General features: G+C 44.1%; 2 protein-coding genes across 12 annotated transcripts in view; one reads left to right on the top strand and one right to left on the bottom strand.

Moving 5' to 3' along the window:
• The window catches only part of LOC141140434 (uncharacterized), a 358,905-nt gene extending 351,896 nt beyond the window's left edge, over positions 1-7,009 (bottom strand). For 3 of the 11 annotated variants that reach the window (XM_073627611.1, XM_073627617.1, XM_073627608.1), the window contains exon 1: positions 6,601-6,728. Coding sequence is in view for 2 of the 11 variants with exons in the window: in XM_073627604.1 (XP_073483705.1) it covers positions 6,601-6,759 (159 nt within the window). In the remaining 9 variants the exon portion in view is untranslated. Of the gene's footprint in view, positions 1-5,752; positions 5,896-6,600; positions 6,804-6,934 lie in introns of those variants that run through there. The other 8 variants (XM_073627612.1, XM_073627609.1, XM_073627613.1 and 5 more) reach the window with 8 other exon arrangements.
• The window catches only part of NUP133 (nucleoporin 133), a 1,112,480-nt gene continuing 1,096,397 nt past the window's right edge, over positions 6,778-22,860 (top strand). Inside the window, 2 exon segments of the mRNA XM_073627602.1 lie at positions 6,778-7,315; positions 19,541-19,659. Coding sequence (XP_073483703.1) covers positions 7,152-7,315; positions 19,541-19,659 — 283 coding nt within the window. The 5' untranslated portion in view covers positions 6,778-7,151.

The raw sequence follows: 22,860 nt of genomic DNA, 5'->3' as shown, positions 1-22,860 counted from the left end.
ATTCTTCTACATATTTTTGTTAAAAAAGAAAAAAAAAAAAGAAAAAAAAGAAAAAACGCAGTAAGCGTTTATTGATTGGTTTGCGCAAAAGTTATAGCGTTCAAAAAATAGGGGATCGTTTTATGGCATTTTTATTATTCATTTTTTTTTTTTTTTTACTAGTAATGGCGGTGATCAGCGATTTTTATCGTGACTGCGACATTATGGCGGACACATCGGACATTTTTGGGACCACTGTCATTTATACAGCAATCAGTGCTATTCAAATGCACTGATTCCTGTGTAAATGACACTGGCAGTGAATAGGTTAACCACTAGTGGGCTAGGGAGGGGTTAAGTATGTCCTGGGCAGTGTTACTAACTGTGGGGGGGGGGCGTGGCTACATGTGACACATCACTGATCTCTGCTTCCGATCACAGGGAGCAGAGATCAGTGACACTGTCACTAGGCAGAACGGCTTGTTTACATTAGCATCTCCCTGTTTGTCCTCTCCGAGAGGCGATCGTGGGTATCCCCGCTGCGATCGAGTCCGTGGGACCCACGACCCGACTCACGGAGCTCCTGGCCGGCGCGCACACAATGGCATGGCAAATTCAAAGGGACGTACGGGTACGCCCATTTGCCCAGCTGTGCCATTCTGCCGACGTACATCGGCGTGCGCCGGTCGGTAAGTGGTTAAGGGGGTTTTTTCCCTATTTTGTTCTCTATTTTGGGCCCATCTCATACTCAGCTATAACTCCATCTTTCTTAAAACTAATCTAATTTCTTGAGACACTAACAAGCCAGGACCAGGGTGGATAAAAATCAATGATTCAAAAAAAAAAAAAAAAAAAAGAAGATTTTTGTGATTTTTATTAAATTTATTTTATTTTAATAAAATGCTTTTGGAGTAAAAATCTATTTAAAGATAGTTTTCTATTTAAGCTATATTAATAATTTAGTTTATCCAGCATGAAATGGAGCTTAGTTATGCAGCATGAGGCTGTATATTCTGCAATATTAAAATTTTTGGTAAACTCATTCAATGAATCCAAGCATTCACACAATTTTACAGTAACAATGAGATAAAACAAAGTTCAGGAATATTCCTTTATCCCATTGTTTTGCAAATCTATGTACATTGCAAACTGTATGATTGAATCAGTTCTGATATTGCTGTTTTACTAACCTGACAGCTTATTATTCTAAATAGGAAACCTTCATTTTGTTTGCAAATATTAAAGATTCTAACTACCAGCAAGAAGTCGTCCTTTTAAAGAGCACCTGTCATTTCAGATTGATCATGGCAGTGCCTGTTAGCGGGCATCCACTCACCTGCTGCCGCCACGTTCCTCACCTTGCTGTGTCACTGTTTCATCACCAACCGTCCCATTAAAGTGAATGGGATTGTCGGTGAGTTAACAGGAGGTCAGAGGGGGGGCCACTGCGGGACAGATGACAGTTGGTCTTTAAAAATTATGATTTAAATCGAGTTGATTTAAATCAAGCCTTTTTACTAGCGTTTTAAATCAACTTGTTTTAAATCAAATCCACCCTAGCCAAGAGACAGTACAAATACCCCCTAAATGACCCCTTTTTGGAAAGCAGACATTCCAATGTATTTAGGAAGAGGCATGGTGAGTTTTTTCACATTGTCATTTTTCCCAACAATTCTTTGCAAAATAAAGATTTAATTTTTTTTCCAGAAAGTTGGCATATTAACAGGTTATTTCTCACATGGAGTATGCATTAGGGATTGACTGATTATCGGTAAGACCGATTATTGCAGGCCAATAGCAGCATTTTCTGAAAAATCAATATCGGTTGCAAACTAGACTGATATTACTTCAAGGGGTTTTATCGGGGTGATGCCCGCTGGCTCGCAGAAGACCCGAACAAAGCTGATGCTTCATTTGGATCTCGGATCTAGTAACCCGGAAGCAATGTCATGACATCACTTCCCGGATTACTGGCATCTTAAAAGGCGCCAGTTTAAAAAAAAAAGAAAGTATTCAAAAACGCAGATCTTGACGTTTTGAATACTTTCAAGTGCAGAGGAGGGGTTTGGGGTCTTATAGACTCCAGATCCCTCCATAAAGAGGACCTGTCACTGCCTATTACTGTAATAAGGGATGTTTACATTCCTTGTGATAGCAATAACACATATAAGAAAAAGTGTACATGTACAGAAAATCGTCACATAATATCGGCCTGAAAGGTGGCCGAAATATCGGTATCGTATCGGCACCGAAAAAATTATATCGGTTGATCCCCCAATATGCATCCAATTACACCCCAAAAGTATTTTGCTACTCCTCCTGAGTATGGCAATACCACGTGTGGGACTTTATCACAGCCTGGCCACATACAGAGGCCCAACATGCAGGGAGCACCGTCAGGCATTCTAGAAGCATAAATTACACATATAATTTCCTGACAACCTATCACTTTTGAAGGCACAGGGCACCAGGACAATGGAAACGCCCACAAAATGACCCCATTTTGGAATGAAAAACACCCCAATATATATTCTAGGAGACATAATAAGTCTTTTGAACATATCATTTTTTTTCACGTTTTTGGAAAATGTGGAAAGAAAATAAAAACACATTTTTCTACGCATTTTTTAGGCACTGATGAGGATCCACTGATGGGCACTATTGGGCATTTTAGTGGCACTGATGGGGCACAGATGTGCAATGTAGAGAACTGCTGGGCACTTGGACTAGAAAGAAAAAAGCACAAGCAGCCTCACGCTGCAGCTTCACCCTCTGCTCACATGATTGGTGTGAGCAGCGGAGAGAACCGGAGATGACGCTGGTTTGTTGATAGTGATTGCTCCGTCAAGGATCAGGGTAAAGGGCCAATGACAGCAGCCCTTTGCCCCCGATCCTTGACATGCAGCATCTGGAGGACCCGGCGGTCATGGACATTCCTGGGTGTGCGCCCTGGGGGGGGTGTGTGCGGGGGGGGGGGGGGGGGGAAATTAGCCGACCGCGCTGTAGCTGTCATTCAGCTATGGCCCGGTTGGCAAGTGGTTAATTAAAAAAAAAAAAACAAAACAAAAAACTTTAACCACTTCCGGACCGGCTCACGCCGATATATGTCAGCACTATTGTTGTTATGGCAGCAGCTAGCTGCCATAGCCCCAGTATCCTCTTTTTCAGTGAGTGGTCCGGTTTCCGATAAAAGTGGTCTCTGTGGCGGATTTGATTGGCGGCGGGAGAGGGCCCTCCTCTCCCAAGCCCTCAGCCACTTACCGGAGCCATCGGTAGCAGCGGAGGCGATTGGGTCTGCTCCCTGGCTTGGTATGGAGACGTGTGAGGGGCAGATGGCCCCCACCCGTCTCCACACCATTGCAGGGCAGAAGCGACGTCAAAACGTCACTTCCGCCCATAGCTCTTAAAAAGGGACATTTTTTTAAAATTACATTTATTTTTTTTGTGTAAATATGAGATCTGAGGGTTTTTCGACCCCAGATCTCATATTTAAGAGGTCCTGTCATGCTTTTTTTCTATTACAAGGGATGTTTACATTCCTTGTAATAGGAATAAAAGTGACACATTTTTTTTTAAAAGAACAGTGTAGAAATAAAAAATAAAATGGTAAAATAAAATAAAAAAAATTTAAAAAAAATTTAAACTTGGCCTGTCCCGCCAAGCTCACGTGCAGAAGCGAACGGACACGTGAGCAGCGCCCGCATATGAAAACGGTGTTCGAACCACACGTGAGGTATCGCCGCGATCAGTAGAGAGAGAGCAATAATTCTAGCCCTAGACCTCCTCTATAACTCAAAAAAATTAACCTGTAAAATTTTTTAAACCTCGCCTATGGAGATTTTTAAGGGTAAAAGTTTCTCGCCATTCCACAAGCAGGCGCAATTTTGAAGCCTGACATGTTGGGTATCAATTTACTCGGCGTAACATTATCTTTTACAGTATAAAAAAAATGGGCTTACTTTAATGTTGTCTTATTTTTTTAATGAAAAATAGGTGTATTTTTTCCAAAACAAAGTGCGCTTATAAGACAGCTGCGCAAATATGGTGTGACAGAAAATATTGCAACGACCGCCATTTTATTCTCTAGGGTGTTAGAAAAAAAATATATATAATGTTTGGGGGTTCTAAGTAATTTTCTAGCAAAAAAAAAACCTGTTTTTAACTTGTAAACACCAAATCTCAGAAAGAGGCTCGGTCCTTAACCACTTTAGCCCCGGAAGGATTTACCCCCTTCCTGACCAGTGCGTTTTTTGCGATTCGGCACTGCGTCGCTTTAACTGACAAGTGCGCGGTCGTGTGACGTGGCTCCCAAACAAAATTGACGTCCTTTTTTCCCCACAAATAGAGCTTTCTTTTGGTGGTATTTGATCACCTCTGTGATTTTTATTTTTTGCGCCATAAACAAAAAAGAGCGACAATTTTGAAAAAAAAAAAAAAAAACGCATTTTTTTTTACATTTTGCTATACTAAATATCCCCCAAAAAATATATAAAAAAAAACATATTTTTCCTCAGTTTAGGCCAATATGTATTCATCTACATATTTTTGGAAAAAAAAAAAAAAAAAAAAAAAAAAAAAAATCACAATAAGCGTTTATTGATTGGTTTGCGCAAAAGTTATAGCGTTTACAAAATACTGGATAGTTTTATGGCATTTTTAATAATATTTTTTTTTTTTTTTTTACTAGTAATGGCGGTGATCAGCAATTTTTATTGTGACTGCGACATTATGGCGGACATTTTTGGGACCATTGTCATTTATACAGCAATCAGTGCTATAAAAATGCACCGATTCCTGTGTAAAAGACACTGGCAGTGAAGGGGTTAACCACTAGGGGGCGGGGAGGGGTTAAGTCAGTACTAGGGATGTGTTCTAACTGTAGGGGGGATGGGCTGTATGTGACACGTCACTGATCTCTGCTCCCGATGACAGGGAGCAGAGATCAGTGACACTGTCACTAGGCAGAACGGGGGAGATGCTGTTTACATCAGCATCTCCCCATTCGTCCCCTCCGTGAGGCGATCGTGGGTATCCCCGCAGCGATCGAGTCCGCGCGACCCGACTCACGGAGCTCGCAGCAGGCGCGCGGCGGCAAATTCAAGGTAACGTACAGGTATGTTACTTTGCGCAGCTGTGCCATTCTGCTGACGTATATCAAAAGGAGGTGGTCGGCAAGTGGTTAATGTTACTTTAAAGGGCTAGTTCACCATTGAAAAAAACCTCCAATGAAGGTAAGGGGTGTTTGCAGATAAAAAAAAAAAAAATTGTTCAGCTCTGATGACTCAAGTAGAATGCTATAGGTGTAGGCCATTTACATGCCTTCTGAAGCCTGACTGGAATACTCCCAGGACATTGTTGAGTGAAGCCACTTTTCACCTCGTCTATCACAGGAGAAAGTTTTTGGTCTTTGATTCACCCCCCCCAATCCATAAGCGCTCTCTCTCCCTTGATACGGTAGCTCTGAGCTCAGCGTTTGAGAGCCCACTCCTGTGATGTAGGAGGTGAGCAGTAACGACTAGGCCTCACTTAGCAACATCATGAGAGTATTCCAGTCAGGCTTCAGGAGGTACATAAATGGCCTAAACCTATAACAAAGGCAATATTCAACTTTAGTCAGAGCTGCAGTTTGTTCCTATCTACAGACACTCCTAATCTGAATAGGCAGTTTTTGTGGTAAGGATGAACTAACCCTTTAATTCAGGGAATACATTAAAGTGTTAAACCCATAACAGTAAAATCTGTATATGCAGAATAGCATGCTTGTTATACTCACTGTGGAACTTAAGGGGTTAATCCTCTGCATTGTGTAAAAAGTTTCTTTGACACTATATGGATAGATCCTTCCCTCCTGCACGGTCTTGGCAAGGCCATATAATACAGTGAGGGTAGTCGTCCTGCACATGCTCAGTTTAGTCTCTATTGCAGGAGAGAACATTTACGGTTTTAGTTGAACTGTTCGGGTCACATGATATTGACATCACATATGTGGGTGTGTATACAGACTGTAGTGGAAATCTCCTCCTACCTGAAAACGCAGCACTGAGCAAATTGTGCAGTTTATTATGTGACTGTAGTATACAGATCAGCAAAACAGGTATATAGTGGCAGCATTTTAATATAAAAGGAAGATTTATAAGCTGTGAGCATTATAGGAACAGTTTTTTTCCCCTTTTGGGAAAAAGGTTTAACGTAAATGAAAAGTTAACCATTGTAAGCACCCCTGTCAATGTTAAATGGTTTGCCTTAGCCCTATATATGCTACTTTTGCAAGACAGCTTAGCCTACTAAAGTTTAAAATGACAGACTTACTGTCAAAAAATCAACTGATGACAATAAAGGAAAAAAGAAATACAAATAATGCAGTCACTACATCTAAAAATTAGTACTCTGCAATTTAATACATTTTGTTTTGGGGTTTAAGATCGCTTTACATCCACAACCATTCTGGGATATCAGGTAGGTTGGTCTTATCCACTTCATAACCAGCAGCAGAGCACATACACACATGTCTGCCTCAATTTCCTATACAAACACACACAACATGCCTAGAATGTGCATAATCTGCTCGCATGCACACTTCCCTAAATACATAACAAAAAACGATTCTTTATTATTTCCCACCTCGATCCCCATACGGCCTCCCTTTATTAGCCATTCGCTTATCTTCCCATCTTTCGCTCCATTTTGTTTTCCTCCATACCTCGTACTAGTGCTCTCCTTCTGCGTTACCCACTCAGCTATGTAGCCCCACCCCCGACAGTCACGGGTTGTACAGGTCATATCTGAAGGGGCTGGTCTGAATTCTTTGCCTACTAGAACTAGAAGTAACTAAAGTATAACATCTATAGTTGAAAAGACTAAACTATGACCGAGAGCTGCTTTCAGTTTGTGATGCTGCCGTAATATTTACTCCAAGAAGAAACAGGTAAATTACTGCAGGAGTAGTCTGCTGTACCTAATTTTCTCTCTCGCTTCGTCTGCTCTCTAGAGGTCGCACAATACACAAAATTAACCGAGACCGCCCAATACACTACTCTGTAATTTACATAGACGCAAAGGCGCTGCCGACGCTTTCCTTGGACGTCATTACAAGTGGCCGCGTGTGTCACGCGAGGTTTTCATTCCATACCATTCTGATCTGCTTGGCGGGAGCTGTATTACCCTTTGCTGCTATGTTCCCATCTCCGCGTTCTCAAGTTGGAGTGACATCCCGGCGACCGCTTGCTAATCGGGTACCCGCTGGAAGGAAGAGTCTAGGACTGGGAGCCGCTGGTATTCCTTTGCATTCTCCGGTGTTTTCGCCTGCAGGGAGCAGAGTCACAACTGGTGGTTCCTGGTGAGTCTGTACCCCCGTGATTAGTTTTTGTGCATCTTGCATGACTTGTATTTTATAGTTAATTGGTCTCACAGTTTACATTTTTTTTTTATACCTGTGGAATACAAAAACGATCACCTTGTTGCATAGTTTATTATAGCAGTTTTTCATTTTTTAGGACTGTGTTGGCCACAGAGGTTGCCAAGGTGGCATGAGCTCAGTTTTTGTTTTCATCTTAATTCAGTGCTTTGTGGAGTAAACGAAATTACTTGGAATTTAACAAAGCGTGCACAAGCACAACTCTTGTATCACTCTAATGAAAATGGAATTGTCAGTTGTCCCATCTCTACTCTGAAGCTGACACTGGGAGCTAATCTTATGACCAGACTGGAGAGCCCTAGTAATAGGTAAGTATAAACATCTTCTAGCGTACCGGGTAGTTAAAACCAGTTCCCACCCCATCCTAAGCCTATTCTAAGTATAGTTATGCCTGCCATACATACAGCTAAATACAACCGGTTCAACAGAGATTGTATGACCACCCCTGGCAGTGCAGAAGTCCGTCTAACAATTGTTTTCTCTAAAACCAACCTGTCACGTTTTTGCCCTAAACCAGGGGTCCTCAAACTTTTTAAACAGGGGGCCAGTTCACTATCCCTCAGACCGTTAGAGGGCTGGACTATAGTTTAACCGGTTCAATACCGGGCAATTTCACCCCCTTCCTTTCCAGGCCAATTTTTAGTTTTCAGCGCTGTTGCACTTTGAACGTCAATTGCACGGTCGTGCGACGTTGTACCCAAAAAAAATTGACGTCCTTTTTTCACCACAAATAGAGCTTTTTTTTGGTGGTATTTGATCGCCTCTGCGGTTTTTATTTTTTGCGCTATAAACAAGAGCGACAATTTTGAAAAAAACACAATATTTTTTACTTTTTGCTATAATAAATATCCCAATTTTTTTTTTTTAAAACACATTTTTTCCTCAGTTTTGGCCGATATGTATTCTTCTACATATTTTTGGTAAAAAAATCACAATAAGCGTTTATTGGTTGGTTTGCGCAAAAGTTATAACGTCTACAAAATATGGGATAGATTTATGGCATTTTTAAAAAAAAAATATTTTTTTAGCGGTGATCGCGATTTTTTTTTTTTGGTGACTGCGACATTATGGCGGACACATCGGACACTTTTGACACATTTTTGGGACCAATCACATTTATACAGCGATCAATGCTATAAAATTGCATTGATTACTGTGTAAATGTGACAGGCAGTGAAGGGGTTAACCACTAGGGGGCGGGGAGGGGTTAAGTATGTTTCCTAGGGAATGATTCTAACTGAAGGGGGAGGGGACGCACTAGGGGAGGAGACCGATCAGTGTTCCTCCGTTCTGGGAACACAGATCGCTCTCCTCAGAGCTGACAGGCTGTGGATCTGTGTGTTTACACACACAGATCCACATGCCGGCCCGGTTAACGGGCAATCGCGGGTGCCCGGCGGCCATCGAGGCCGCCGGGCACACGCACCGGGTCCCGAGGAACGCGGTGGGCGCGCGCTCCCGCCCCCTAGACGGCCGGGAATCCCAGGACGTCATATGACGTCCACCCAGGATGGGAGATCCCTTCTGTGGACGTCATATGACTATGGGCGGGTAGGGAAGTGGTTAAAAAAAAAAAAAAAAAAACTATGAACAAATTCCTATGCACACTGCACATATCTTATTTTGAAGTGAAAAAACAAAACGGGAACAAATACAATATTTAAAATGAAGAAAAAGTAAAGTTAAATCAACAAACTCACCAGTATTCGATTCAATGGGAACTATGGGCCTGCTTTTGGCTAATGAGATGGTCAATGTCCGGTTCCATATTCGTCACTGCTAGTCGTGACAAGTGATGCAAGTGTGCATCAGTTAGTCTAGATCTGGTTGGAGATTTCAGATGTTTCATTCTGGAAAAAGTCTGTTCACAGACATAAGTGCTGCCAAAGATGGTTGACATTTTGAGTGTATGGTTCCTGAGAATAGGATATGTCTCAGAGGGGAGAGATGCATAAAAATTAGGAAGGCTGCTTGTCTTGAATGCGTCTTTCAGAGAGTCACAAGTCTGCAGTTCAGCCAGTTCCATTTGGTAAATTTTATCCACATTTTCAATGTCAATAGAAAATGGGTTACGGAAAAGTTGTATGTCCTGTTCAAGGAGATGAAGATCTTTAAATCTACATTGGAACTCCTTTTGCAACTTTTCCAGTGAATCCACACATGTTTTGTTTGGGAATGCAACCAATGGTTTTTCCGCTAACAAGTTTTGAGTTGTGGGGAGATGGCAGAAGTTTTCCTCCTTCACTTGTTTGATGAGGAGGCCTAATTTTACTTCAAATGCTTTCACATGTGATTGCATATCACAGATGAGCTTCCCCTTTCCTTGAAGTTGCACATTGAAACTATTGAGTAGCTCTGTTACATCTGTCAGAAAGGCAAGGTGCCATTTCCATTCTGCATCATTGAGCTCTGGTACTTCTTTGTGTTTTTTGAAAGCAGAAAAGCTGTAATCTGTGGAAGTAAGTCATAGAAACGTTTCAAAACTCTCCCTCGACTCAGCCAACGGACTTCTGTGTGGGACAGAACATCTTCATAGGCAACATTTAGCTCAGTCAGAAATTCCTGAAATTGTGGTTTAGTGCATGAGCTCTAATGAAGTTAACACAAGATACCACAATTTTCATAACAGAGTCCCACTTCAATGATTTACTACACAGCGCTTGTTGGTGGATGAGGCAGTGTATGGCTATTGGATGAGAATGGTTATGTTTGTCCATCTCTTGGTTAATGCGAGCAATTACTCCTTTCTTAGACCCCACAATGCTAAGAGCACCATCAGTTTTCACACTGGCTAGTTTAGCCCAGTCCAGCTCCAAACCATTCACAGTTTGGCAAACCTTTTCATAGATGTCTTCTCCTGTAGTTGTTCCTTTGATGGTTTGCAGTGCAGCAAGCTCTTCTGTGACTTCAAAATAGTCATTTGTCCCAAGAATAAAAATTAGAAGTTGTGCAGAATCACAAACCTCATTGCTTTCGTCGAGTGCCAAGGAAAAATAGGAAAGTTTTTTTTTTTTTGCAGAGTTTTTCAAATGCTGATGCAAATTGTCTCCCATTTCTTCAATCCTTCGTGTAATTGTAGGTCCTGAAAGACTCCCTGTACTAAATAAATCGGTCTTCTCTGGACACATCTCTTTGGCAACAGAAAGAAGACATTCTTTAACAAATTCTCCCTCCACGAATGGTCTGCCAGTGCACACTATTAGCTTGGCAACTTGAAAACTTGCTCGCAGTGATGAAATATTTAGCTGCTTCACAAAAGTATTTTGCTGAGTTGTCAATGTATTTTTCAGTTTTAATATTTTATCTTTTCTCACTTCTCCGTCCAAACGATCATATTTATCTTTATGTTGAGTTTGATAGTGTCGACGCAAATTGTATTCTTTGAACACAGACACTATATTCTGGCATATGAGACACACAGCTCTTTCCTTGTACTGCATAAAAAAGTAATCACTGTTCTTTGAATATGCTACACTCCGAGTCAATTTTTCTTTTTCTTGACATCATTCTTTCCTAGGGATTCCAAATTGCTATTAGTAAAATACATATATATAGAGAGATCTCTCTATCTCTCTATCGAGATTATATATATTTATATATGGACTTGCCTCTGACTGTCTCCACGACCTCTTGGTCCTCACTTGTTCTCAGTATGCTGTTCCCTGAAGCCTGCACTCTCGCTGTCACTCTTCTTCCTCATCACTGTCCTGGGACAAGGCGAGCGTCCCCTCCGCGCCTCCTGTCTGCCACGTGAGTAAGAAGTGAATCCGCGCGGGACTGTGCTGGAAATTACACTTCCCAGCGTGCAGCACGGAGCCCTCCATCGAGATGACTGGGGTGGGGGAGGCGGCTTGAGCGGAGCGGATATGCTCCCCGCCGAAGCCGAGCCGACCTGGCCCCGACCCGAGCCTGGCCTGTCGAATCCGGCCCTGGGTGGGGTGGCCGGATAAATGTCCTCGGCGGGCCGCATGTGGCCCGCGGGCCGTAGTTTGAGGACCCCTGCCCTAAACGATCAGTGCCACCAGCAGTGCTGATCACTGTCACTGCTGATCACCCCTCCTCCAGAACACAATGGCACAGCAGGAGTTTTCTCCCATCCACATTGAATGTTGCGGATGGTGGGATTTATTTTTTTTATTTAACTCACTGGCTGACAGAAAATGATGTGTGGGTTATCTTAGGATTTGACTGGGCTTCCACTTTCATTCCCTGGCTTGTGTAAATAATAATTTGAAAGTGTATTTCCTGTTGAAGTAGAACTTTGATTCTTTTCACACTGAGGCGCTTTACAGGCGCTATAGCGCCTGTAAAGCGCCTATCTTCTCACTCCAGTGTGAAAGCCTGAGTGCTTTCACACTAGAGTGATGCCCTGGCAGGACGCTCAAAGTCCTGTAAAGCAGCATCTTTGAGGCGCGGTGTATACACCGCTCCTAAAGCGCAGGGGCCCATTGAAATCAATGGGCAGCACCGGCAAAGCTCCACTGCAGTGTTGCTTAGCAGGCGCTTTTAACCGTTTTTTGGCAGCTTGCAGGGGTTAAAAGCTCCCCACTAGCGGCCGGAAAACGCAGCTAAAACGATGGTAAGGCGATGCTAAAAATAGTGGCGCTTTATCTCCGAAGCCCCCAGTGTGAAAGGGCTCTAAAGGCAAAACCCTTTTTTCCATTTTGGATAGTGACAGAGTTAAATAACCCCTATTTTTTTCATCTGTGTCCCACTGGAAAGATTTCACTTCCTGTCCCATATCCAAAACTGGATCTGAGAGGAAATTCCTTCAAAGAGAGAAAATCACTGGGCTGTCACCTGGGTCACTGGAACCTAATTTCCCTTTTAGAAGATTTCCTCTGTCCCTGTTCTGGTGTCAACCAACACTTGGGATTTTCAAAGCCTCTTAATTGAGACGATGTGGTGATCACTATGCAGACCTTACAAGAGTTTGGCTGGGTGTTGAATCTCCAGAAGTCCGTGTTACTCCCGACCCAACGCCTGGAGTACTTGGGGTTGATTCTGGACTCTGCACGGGCGAAGGTTTTTCTTCCACCGATTAAACTGCAGACCCTTCGCTCCGTGGTGCGGTTGCTGCTGTCCCGCAAATGGTCGTTTCTGCACTTTTGCATGCGGGCTCTGGGCCTCATGGTAGCCACCTTCGAGGCGGTTCCGTATGCGCAGTTTCACACTTGGGTCTTGCAGAGGGAGATCTTATCCAAATGGGACAAATCCCTGGCATCTCTGGATTGTCAGATCCCTGTGGGCCGTCTGACCAGGGCCTCGCTTCTTTGGTGGCTACGGTCCCAGGCTCTACGGTCCGGGAAGTTGTTTCTCCCTCTTCATTGGACGGTGATCATGATAGATGCCAGCCTGACCAGCTGGTGGGGGGGGTTCTGGGCCTTCATCCGGCCCAGGGCCGCTGGACGCTGGAGGAGTCTCGCCTATCGATCAACGTGCTGGAGTTGCGTGCGATCAGGTTATACCTCTCCATTTGGACGCAGCGGCTGCACGGTTGTCCGGTCAGGATCCAGTCAGACAATGCCATGGCAGTAGCTTGCGTCAACCACCAGGGGGGACAAGGAGCTCAGCAGCAGCGATGCACATTCTACCAGGGCGGTTAGTGCTTCCTGGGTCTTCCGGCATCAAGCGTCCATTTCTCAAGTGTGTTAGGCGGCTACCTGGTCGTCAGTACACACTTTCACAAAGTTTTACAAGGTGGATGTTTGGGCATCGCTGGATGCGTGTTTCGGCTGCAAAGTTTTTCAGGCGCCTGTCTGAGGTTTTGGCTCCCCTTACGAGGGGGCTCTGTTTGGGTGGAGATTTTTTTATTTTTTTTTTCTGTGTTCCCACCCCTCATTGTGGCACTGCTTTGGGACATCCCTACGGTCAAGATTAGAAGTGCTGTGTCCGTCAATGAATGAAAGAGAAAACGGGATTTTTTTTTTCTACTCTCCGTAAATTCCTCTCTGAGTTCATTGACAGACAGCCCCTACCCCTCCTTTTTGTGTTTTGTACTGCTTTGTAACAAACTGAGCTGCCTGTAGCAGAGTGTGGGGTTACTACCAGTAAGGACCGCCCCCTAGGCGGTGCTGTGCTTGTTTGTTTTGTTTCTGCCTAGTCCTACTCCTGAAGGTGGTGATACAACCCTAAGGTCAAGATTGGAAGTGCTGTGTCCGTCAATGAACTCAGAAAGGGATTTTACGGTGAGTAGGAAAAAATCCTGTTTTTCTCCAGTCAGCTTCCAGGATTGCACACCTGAGATGACGAGTCCCACCTGACAGGAAACACAATCAACAACAAGGTTTAAAAGGCCCCTCCCTTCCTTCTGTCCCTCAGTTATTGATTGTGTTTCCCACAGGATGGCAGCAAAACCGTTTGTTTTCTATCCTTAAGACCAAGGTCTCCCCCTGGGAAGTCAGATTAAGGCAGTCAGTGGTGGCTGCAGGGTCTGGCAGAGCTTCGCTCATTTCCAAGGGGGATCTTACAGTGGGGGGGCTTAGTGAATGGAATCCCTCATGCACCCCCCCTGAGATACTGGTGGCTGTGGATACGGTGAGGGTCTCCACAGCCCCAGGGACCTTGCATCCCATTCTCTCCTCCTACCTACCTCTCCTCCTACTTGACAGTGGCGGATGGCTTAGGAGGGGTCGCTGGATTATCTCCTTTTTTTGGGGGGGGATGGAATCCCTCATGCACGATGTCCTGGCTGGATGGCAGTGCACCAAGGTATCTCAGGCCTGCCTCTGTGTGGAGTCGGCGTCGCTGGGCTGAGAGTGCGCATGTCCGGAAGTGGACGGCGCGCTCGTAGAACGTCATTTCCGCCGTCCTGGGCTAAGACAAAATGGCAGGTAACAGCGCGACAGGCTCACATAAAGGTGGTAACGGAGTGGGGGTCCGCAGTGCTGTGTCCCCCCCAACCCTTCCAGAGCGATCCTGCCTGGTTGGTCAATCTGCTAGAGGGATTGAGAAGGAGAATGGTCCAAACTTGGCAGCATCAGAGATCACCACAGGGGGTGAGTGACTCGGCTGGTGGGGGGAGAGGATTTGGGGTGTCTCCCCCCCCCCCCCCCACAGGATACCCCAAGAGGGTAAAAGCTGACACAGTATTTTTATTTTTGTCTTTTCAGAGACTGAATGCCCTGCTCAGGGGATGGCCAGTAGGTCTAGGAAAGCCACAGCTAAATCTAAGCGATGTGGTAATTGTAATTAGAAACTCCTGCCAGACCACGCTAAAATCTTTTGCTTTAGATGCATTTATAGGTTGGCAAGAAAAGTCTGTGCAAGCTATGAAGGAATGCTGGGTGCTACAGGCTGAGATGCTGGCGACCCTCCAGTCCTTCAGGGCTACTGTTGAGAAGTGGCAAGAAGCCCCTTCCACTAGGGAGAGCTCCCCCTCTCAGGATGGGACCTCAGCAAGTTATACTGGGAGGTCCCAAGGACTGACCCCCTATTTTGACGAGGAAGAGGCAGAGGCCTCGGACCAGAACTCTTGCGAAGGAGAGGATTCGGACCTAGATAGTCAGCCTGAGACTAGACCCAGAGGCCATCTCTTCGCAGCCAAAGACATGGAGGGTCTCCTCAAAGCAATCTATACCTCTGAGGGTATTCAGATGCCAGCTATTTAGGTCTCAGCACAGGATAAACTATACAGGGGACTCGGCAACCCTCAGGCCAAGTCTTTTCCAGTGCCCCAGTCTCTTAAGGATATTATCCTAAGAGAATGGAAAGAACCGGAGCGGAAAAGTTTAAAACTTAAGGCCTGGAAGCGTAGATGTCCTTTTAAGGCAGAGGAGGAAGAACATCCTTTTTTTAGAATTCCACGCTTGGATGCTTCATTAGCACAAGTTTTCAAACGTTCGGATTTCTCCTTTTGAAGGTTCCGGAAATATCTGTGATCAGATGGATAAGAGGTCAGAAACCCTATTACACAGGGCCTGGGATGCCAACGCTCCAGCTATGGGTCCAGCAGTGGCCCGAAACACCAGAAATTCCTGTGTTTCGCAGTTCAGACAGATCAGGGTGTCCAATACTGGCAGTTCAGGGCACTCCCCTTCGGCCTAGCAGTCAGTCCGAGGATCTTAACGAAGATCCTCGCCGAAGTGGTGTCTTTTCTACACCTCCAAGGGATAGCCTTGATCCCATACTTGGACGACATGCTAATTTACAGCCCAACCCAAGAACAGCTTCTGCTAGACAGACAGGGTGCTGTCCGCTCTAAAATCTCTGGGTTGGATGGTCAGCCAGGAGAAGTCCTCCCTGGATCCTGTACAATCCAAGATCTTTTTGGGTTACCGGGTAGACTCGGTGACCCAGAGAATCTTTCTTCCCCCAAGAAAAGAATACAAAAGTGCAGAGGGCTGTGTCCACTCTTCAGGAGAGAGGGGCGGCCTCTTTGAGGACCATCATGAGTATTCTGGGGCTGATGTCTTCTTGCATCCCAGCGGTCCACTGGGCCCAGTTCCACTCTCGGGGGCTCCAGGGATTCCTTCTCTCCACCTGGGACGGGAGAAGGGAATCCCTGGACGCAAGGGTATCCCTCTCGGGGGAGGTAAAAAAAACTCCCTGGACTGCTGGTGGCTCAATTCATTCAACCTGTCGGGAGGTCAGACCTGGAGCCAGCAGGACCCGCTGAATGTAACCACGGACGCAAGTGCTTTGGAGCTGGGGGGCTCATCTAGGAGATCTCTTCGCCCAGGGTCCTTGGGACTGAGAGCAAAGCTCGGCTTCCTCCAATTTCAGAGAGCTGCTAGCGGTCAGAAAAGCGTTAAGCTTTTTTCAGAGACCAAGTCCAGGGGCAAGAATTACAAGTCTTAGACAATGTAGTAGCTGTGTCTAATCTGAATCACCAGGGAGGAACAAGGTCCAGCAAATTAATGAGGCTCACCCAGGAAATCCTGGGAGAAGCGGAGAAGACAGTTCTCTCAATCTTTCTTTGCAGTCCACATAAGAGGGTCCCTCAATGTGCAGGCAGACTTTCTCAGCAGTCAACCCCTTCATCAGGGAGAGTGGGAGCTGAGCAACAAGGTGTTTTCTCTGGTGTAATGTGGTAAAAATCCGCACTTAAGAAAGCAAGGGTTGCAGCCTCCCCTAATTCGTTCCCTAAGGGACCTAATAAAGTATATAAAGAAGAGAAAATGGGGAATTTGCGCTACCCTATATGCTAAAACATATAAATGTGTGTATATATGTGAAACTTAAATATCATAAACCCAACCCCAGTAGCATATGACCTAGGGTAGGTTAATTTTACACCAGTGAATGTGAATTACTGTGTAATGGGTATGCAGGTGTTTGGGTGTATATTGGGCTGACCCCCACTGCATCCAAAATCAATAATCCAGCCCCTGGACCCCACATGTCCACACCCCCTCCTTATACAAATCAAAAATCTAACTCAAAAGCCAAGCTAAAAAGCTGACATAATACAGTGACATATTCTATAGTGACATAATACAGTGGCATATTCTTAAGTGAAAATAACTGCTAAATTCATGTCCACATTATTAATAAATTGATTATCAAAGGCTCCTTTGATAACGTCCTATGCCGAAACGCGTAAGGCGGAGCCACGCTCTCACGTCACACCCGGAAGTCCTGGCTTGGTACGCAGGTGGAGCGCACGCTACGGACAGCTCTCCACTCTTAGCATCAAGGCGCCCCTGCACACTTGTGTATTTTCTGCCGGACGGGTCTTTTATGTATGCTTTTTATCTAATAAACCCTTTACTACACTATGGGAGCCCTTTGTGTTTTTCGTTGAGGAACGGGCCGGTTGCGGTGAAGAATCTTGAGGTACCCTGGTTCAAAACACTGGTTGGAAATCCACGATCTAATATTACAGTGACGGTGTTGCAGATAACCACCATGGCTATTTAAAAGGAAGATCCTTATTAAAGCTACCCACCCTATGCCTACTACCCCTGCTGGGGTTATCATCTCTGGTGAGTGGGGACACATTGGGGGAGCACCCAGTCACGATATTTGCCATACACAGAAGTCACTGGAAGTCACACTTGGAACTTTTATCACGTTTTGTTTATAATCACCTTCGTATGCAATACTTGTTGTGGTCATATAAGAAACACAGTATTCATGGACTCACATTATTCTCTGAACAATTATATATATGTTTAGCACTGTGGACACTGGATGCACGATTATTGGTTTTCTCTGGTGTGCCAACGCTTTGGCAAACTGGAGACTTGTTTGCTTGCAAGAAGAACAGGAAGGTTCACAAGTTTTCTTTTGCCAGAGGGCAGGGTTCCCGGGGAGTGGATGCACTAGCCCAGAGCTGGGATTTTGCTCTGGCGTACACGTTTCCTCCCCTGGTGCTCATCCCCTGGGTTTTGCAGAAACTATCTGATCAGACGGGTGCCTTATTCTAATTGCGCCCTGGTGGCTGAGACGGGCATGGTTCCCCACCCTGAAGTGATGGTCAGTGGCTCCTCCATTCCATCTCCCCTCCAGTCGCGATCTCCTCCACCAGGGTCCAGTTTTACACCCCGATCCCGGGTTTCTTTCCCTGACGGCCTGGTGTTTTGAAAGGGAGATCCTCCGATGTAAGGGCTGTTCTGAAAAAGTGATTGTTACGCTTTTGTCAAGTAGAAAACCAGTCACTAGACAGATTTACGCAAAGGTCTGGAGGGTCTTCTCTCACTGGGCCCAGTCTAGAGAAGGCTCTCTTCAAACAATCCCAGCGGTCCTGGATTTTCTCCAGGACGGGGCTGACCAGGGTTTAGCAGTCAATACCCTCAGAGTCCAGGTTGCAGCCTTGTCAGTATTCTGGATAGCAAGCTGGCCCTTAACCCCCTCATAAAAAGATTTTTGACAGCTAGGGAAGAAGTTACCCCGGTGAAAACCAACAGGGACTTATCGCTAGTATTAGATGCCTTAACCAAGGGGCCTTTTGAGCCGGTGGCTCAAATATCAGTTCATTCTCTCTTTTAAAATGGCTTTCCTTCTGGCAATCACGACAGCCAGAAGAGTTAGCGACCTACAGGCTCTGACAATTAAAGAGCCCTTTTTGTTGCTCCTGGAGGATAGGGTAATCCTCAGACAGGATCCTTTATATTTGCCAAAAGTGACCTCAGATTTCCACAGGTCACAGGAGATTATACTTCCCTCCTTTTTGTCAGAACCACAAAAATGATAAAGAGGAAAGGTTTCATTTACTAGACGTTAGAAGATGTCTACTAGTCTATTTAGAAAGAGTGAGTGAGTTCAGGAGATCAAACTATTTGCTAATTAGTTTTTCGGGCCAAAAGAAGGGTCTTCAGGCCTTCAAGCCAATGATAGCCAGGTGGATTAAGCAGACCATCACTGTAGCCTATGAGCATTTGGGAAAACCTGTCCCAACTCATTTAAAAGCTCACTCAACTAGATCTCTGGTGACCTCCTGGGCAGAGAGGGCAGGCGCTTCGATTGATCAAATCTGCAGAGCAGCAACTTGGACGAACTAAAATACCTTCCTGAGGCACTGAGGTCTGCTGTTGTCCTCTCATGACTTGGCGTTTGGCAGGAAGGTCCTACAGGCGGTGGTCCCGCCCTAAGGTAGGCCTGAACTTCTTGTTCATCATCTCAGGTGTGCCATCCTGGAAGATGACTGGAGAAAATTACCAGTTACTTACCGGTAATGGGTTTTCTAGGAAATCTTCCAGGACGGCAGGCCTACTTCCCTTCCTCTAATTGTTGGTGGTGTTTTTTTTTTTTTTTTATCACAGAATGTACCGTTTGGCACGGGTATGGGCTTATATTTTGTCATAACTGAGGGACAGAGAAGGGAGGGGCCTTTTAAACCTTGTTGATTGTGTTTCCTGTATAATTAAGATGACAGGAATTTTGACATGCATGAAATTACATATCTTGACCTACAGGACACGGGCTACCTTCCTGTCTGTTCCTGAATTATTCTGCAACGCTTGCTAAAAAAAATTGAGCACTTGGGTAGGGTTATAGGGGGACTCCTGCGGGGGGGGGGGGGGTTGTCCAGCAAAGCTATGTCAGGCACCTGAAGGTACCATGTTAATGTCAGGCCTGTACTGTACGAGAATTTACAGGTAAGTCACAATTCCTTTTAAACATTAATGTGTACATAACTATGCCTTTGTCCTTTGAGAAAAATGAGCATAATTTAAAGACCCCCCCTTTTTTTTTTTTCTGTAGGGTAATGCCAACAAAAGGAACAGCTCATTCATTTGTTGTTGAGACTGACAATTACAATGTTCAGCTTTTTGGATCATCTCTACCTGTCAAGGTCATGGAGGCATTGGCAAATTCTAATGGTATGATTTGTGTATTTTTCTTTGAGCTTTATGTTTTAAAGTATAACTAAAACAATCATGAAGCTGCATATAGTGATTACAAGGTTCTCCTGTGAGATCATGTTTAACAATTTCCCACCCAGGCTAATTCTCAGGGTGGATTTGATTTAAATCAAGTTTATTCAAATCACAATTTAAATTACTAGTTAAAAGGCTTGATTCAAATCAACTTGATTTAACCACTTAAAGTGGAGGTCCGCCCGCCACTCCAAAAGTTAAAAGCCAGCAGCTACACAAAGTTGCTGGCTTTTAATAATAGGACACTTGCCTGTCCTGGAGTCCAGCGATGTCGGCACCGCAGCTGATGTTTCCATCAGCTGCCAGGTGCATGCCGCCGCCGTTGCAGGTAAGGGAACCTGGCAGTGTAGTCTTACGGCTTCACGCCGGGAGCCCTACTGCACATGCGCAAAGATCCGTTCCTCTCTCCTACTGGCCCGCCAACAGGGGAGGAGGCGGCAGCCGATCAGTCAGCCGAGCGGTGACGTCAATATTCGCGGCTGTCGCTCCTGGAAGTGGGAACAGGATACTTGTAAAGGTGCCAATTGTGGCACCGGAGGGGGGGGGGGACAAAAATGGGTGGAACTCCGCTTTAAGCCCCTGAAGGATTTGCCCCCTTAATGACCAGGCCATTTTTTGCCATATGGCACTGCGTCGCTTTAACTGACAATTGCGTGGTTGTGAGACGCTGTACTCTAACAAAATTGACGTCCTTTTTTCCCCACAGATAGAGCTTTCTTTTGGTGGTTTTTGACCACCTCTGCGGTTTTTACTTTTTGCGCTATAAACAAAAAAGCATCAATTTTGGAAAAGCAATATTTTTTACTTTTTGCTATAATAAATCTCCCCCCAAAACATATAAAAAAAAAAAAAAAAAAATCTTCCTCAGTTTAGGCTGATATGTATTCTTCTACATATGTTTGGTAAAAAAATTATCGCAATAAGTGTATATTGATTGGTTTGTGCAAAAGTTATAGCGTCTACAAAATAGGGAATATATTTATGGCATTTCATTTTTTTTTTTACTAGTAATGACGGTGATCTGCGGGCCTGGGACATTGTGGCGGACAGATCGCACACTTGTTTTTTTTTTTTTTTTTTTAATCGCATCATCTTTTTATTCATTACATACACACACACACACACACACACACACACACACACACACACACACACACACACACACATACATACACACACACACCCACACCCCAGGAAGAAAAAAAAAAAAAAAAACCTACAACCCCAGCCCGTATTAAGAGGGAAAAGGGGAAGAAAAAAAAAAAAATAATAAAAAAAAAAAAAAAAAAGCTCCCACTGATATTTTTTACTTTTTGTTATAATAAAAATTCAATAAACTCAATTTTAGTCATAAATTTAGGCCAAAACGTATTCGGCCACATGTCTTTGGTAAAAAAAAAATGTCAATTAGCGTATATTTATTGGTTTGCGCAAAAGTTATAGCGTCTACAAACTAGGGTACATTTTCTGGAATTTACACAGCTTTTAGTTTGACTGCCTATGTCATTTCTTGAGGTGCTAAAATGGCAGGGCAGTATGACCCCATTTTGGAAAGTAGACACCCCAAGGAAATTGCGGAGAGGCATGTTGAGCCCATTGAATATTATTTTTTTTTTTTTTTTGTCCCAAGTGATTGAATAATGACAAAAAAAAAAATTACAAAAAGTTGTCACTAAATGATATATTGCTCACACAGGCCATGGGCATATGTGGAATTGCACCCCAAAATACATTCAGCTGCTTCCCCTGAGTACGGGGATACCACATGTGTGGGACTTTTTGGGAGCCTAGCCGCGTACGGGGCCCCGAAAACCAATCACCGCCTTCAGAATTTATAAGGGTGTAAATTTTTGATTTCACTCTTCACTGCCTATCCAGGTGGCACAACCGCCCCCCCCCCCCCCAAATGACCCCATTTTGGAAAGTAGACACCCCAAGCTATTTGCTGAGAGGCATGGGGAGTATTTTGCAGCTCTCATTTTGTTTTTGAAAATGAAGAAAGACAAGAGAAATTTTTTCTTTTTTTTTTTTTTCTTTCAATTTTTAAAACTTTGTGACAAAAAGTGAGGTCTTCAAAATACTCACTATACCTCTCAGCAAATAGCTTGGGATGTCTACTTTCCAAAATAGGGTTATTTGGGGGGGTTTCTGCCACCTGGGCATTCCATGGCCTCCGAAACTGTGATAGGCAGTGAAGAGTGAAATAAAAAATTTACGCCCTTAGAAAGCCTGAAGGCGGTGCTTGGTTTTCGGGGTCCCGTACGCGGCTAGGCTCCCAAAAAGTTTCACACATGTGGTATGGCCCATACTCAGGAGAAGCAACAGAATGTATTTTGGGGTGTAATTTCACATATTCCCATAGCATGTTTGAGCAATATATCATTTAGTGACAACTTTGTGCAAAAAAAAAAAAAAAAAATTGTCTTTTTCCCGCAACTTGTGTCACAATATACAATATTCCATAGACTCGACATGCCTCTCAGCAAATAGCTTGGGGTGTCTACTTTCCAAAATGGGGTTATTTGGGGGGGTTTTGAACTGTCCTGGCATTTTATGCACAACATTTAGAAGCTTATGTCACACATTACCCACTCTTCTAACCACTTGAAGACAAAGCCCTTTCTGACACTTTTTGTTTACATGAAAAAAATATTTTTTTTTGCAAGAAAATTACTTTGAACCCCCAAACATTATATATATTTTTTTAAAGCAAATGCCCTACAGATTAAAATGGTGGGTGTTTCATTTTATTTTTTTTTTCCACACAGTATTTGTGCAGCAATTTTTGAAACGCATTTTTTGGGGAAAAAACACACTTTTTTTTAAATTTGAATGCACTAAAACACACTATATTGCCCAAATGTTTGATGAAATAAAAAAGATGATCTTAGGCCGAGTACATGGATACCAAACATGATGTGATTTAAATGATGAAAGATAGAAACACGAAAGACCAACATTTAAGACACCACATCCCGTATACAAATAGATATAAGAAGAAGGGGCTGTAGGCATAAAGCCTTGGGACTTTAGAGGTGTCAATATCCAAGAATTATTAACACTAGTTCAAACCATATTAGGATAAAAAATTTTTTATTAAAATTGATTTTAAAAAAGCCTATTTGCGGGCCATACATAGTACAA

Source organism: Aquarana catesbeiana, linkage group LG04, assembly GCF_042186555.1.
Source record: "Aquarana catesbeiana isolate 2022-GZ linkage group LG04, ASM4218655v1, whole genome shotgun sequence".
NCBI classification, from domain to species: domain Eukaryota; kingdom Metazoa; phylum Chordata; class Amphibia; order Anura; family Ranidae; genus Aquarana; species Aquarana catesbeiana.
Note: the sequence above shows the minus strand (reverse complement) of the source record. Positions and strands in the feature narration are given on the sequence as shown.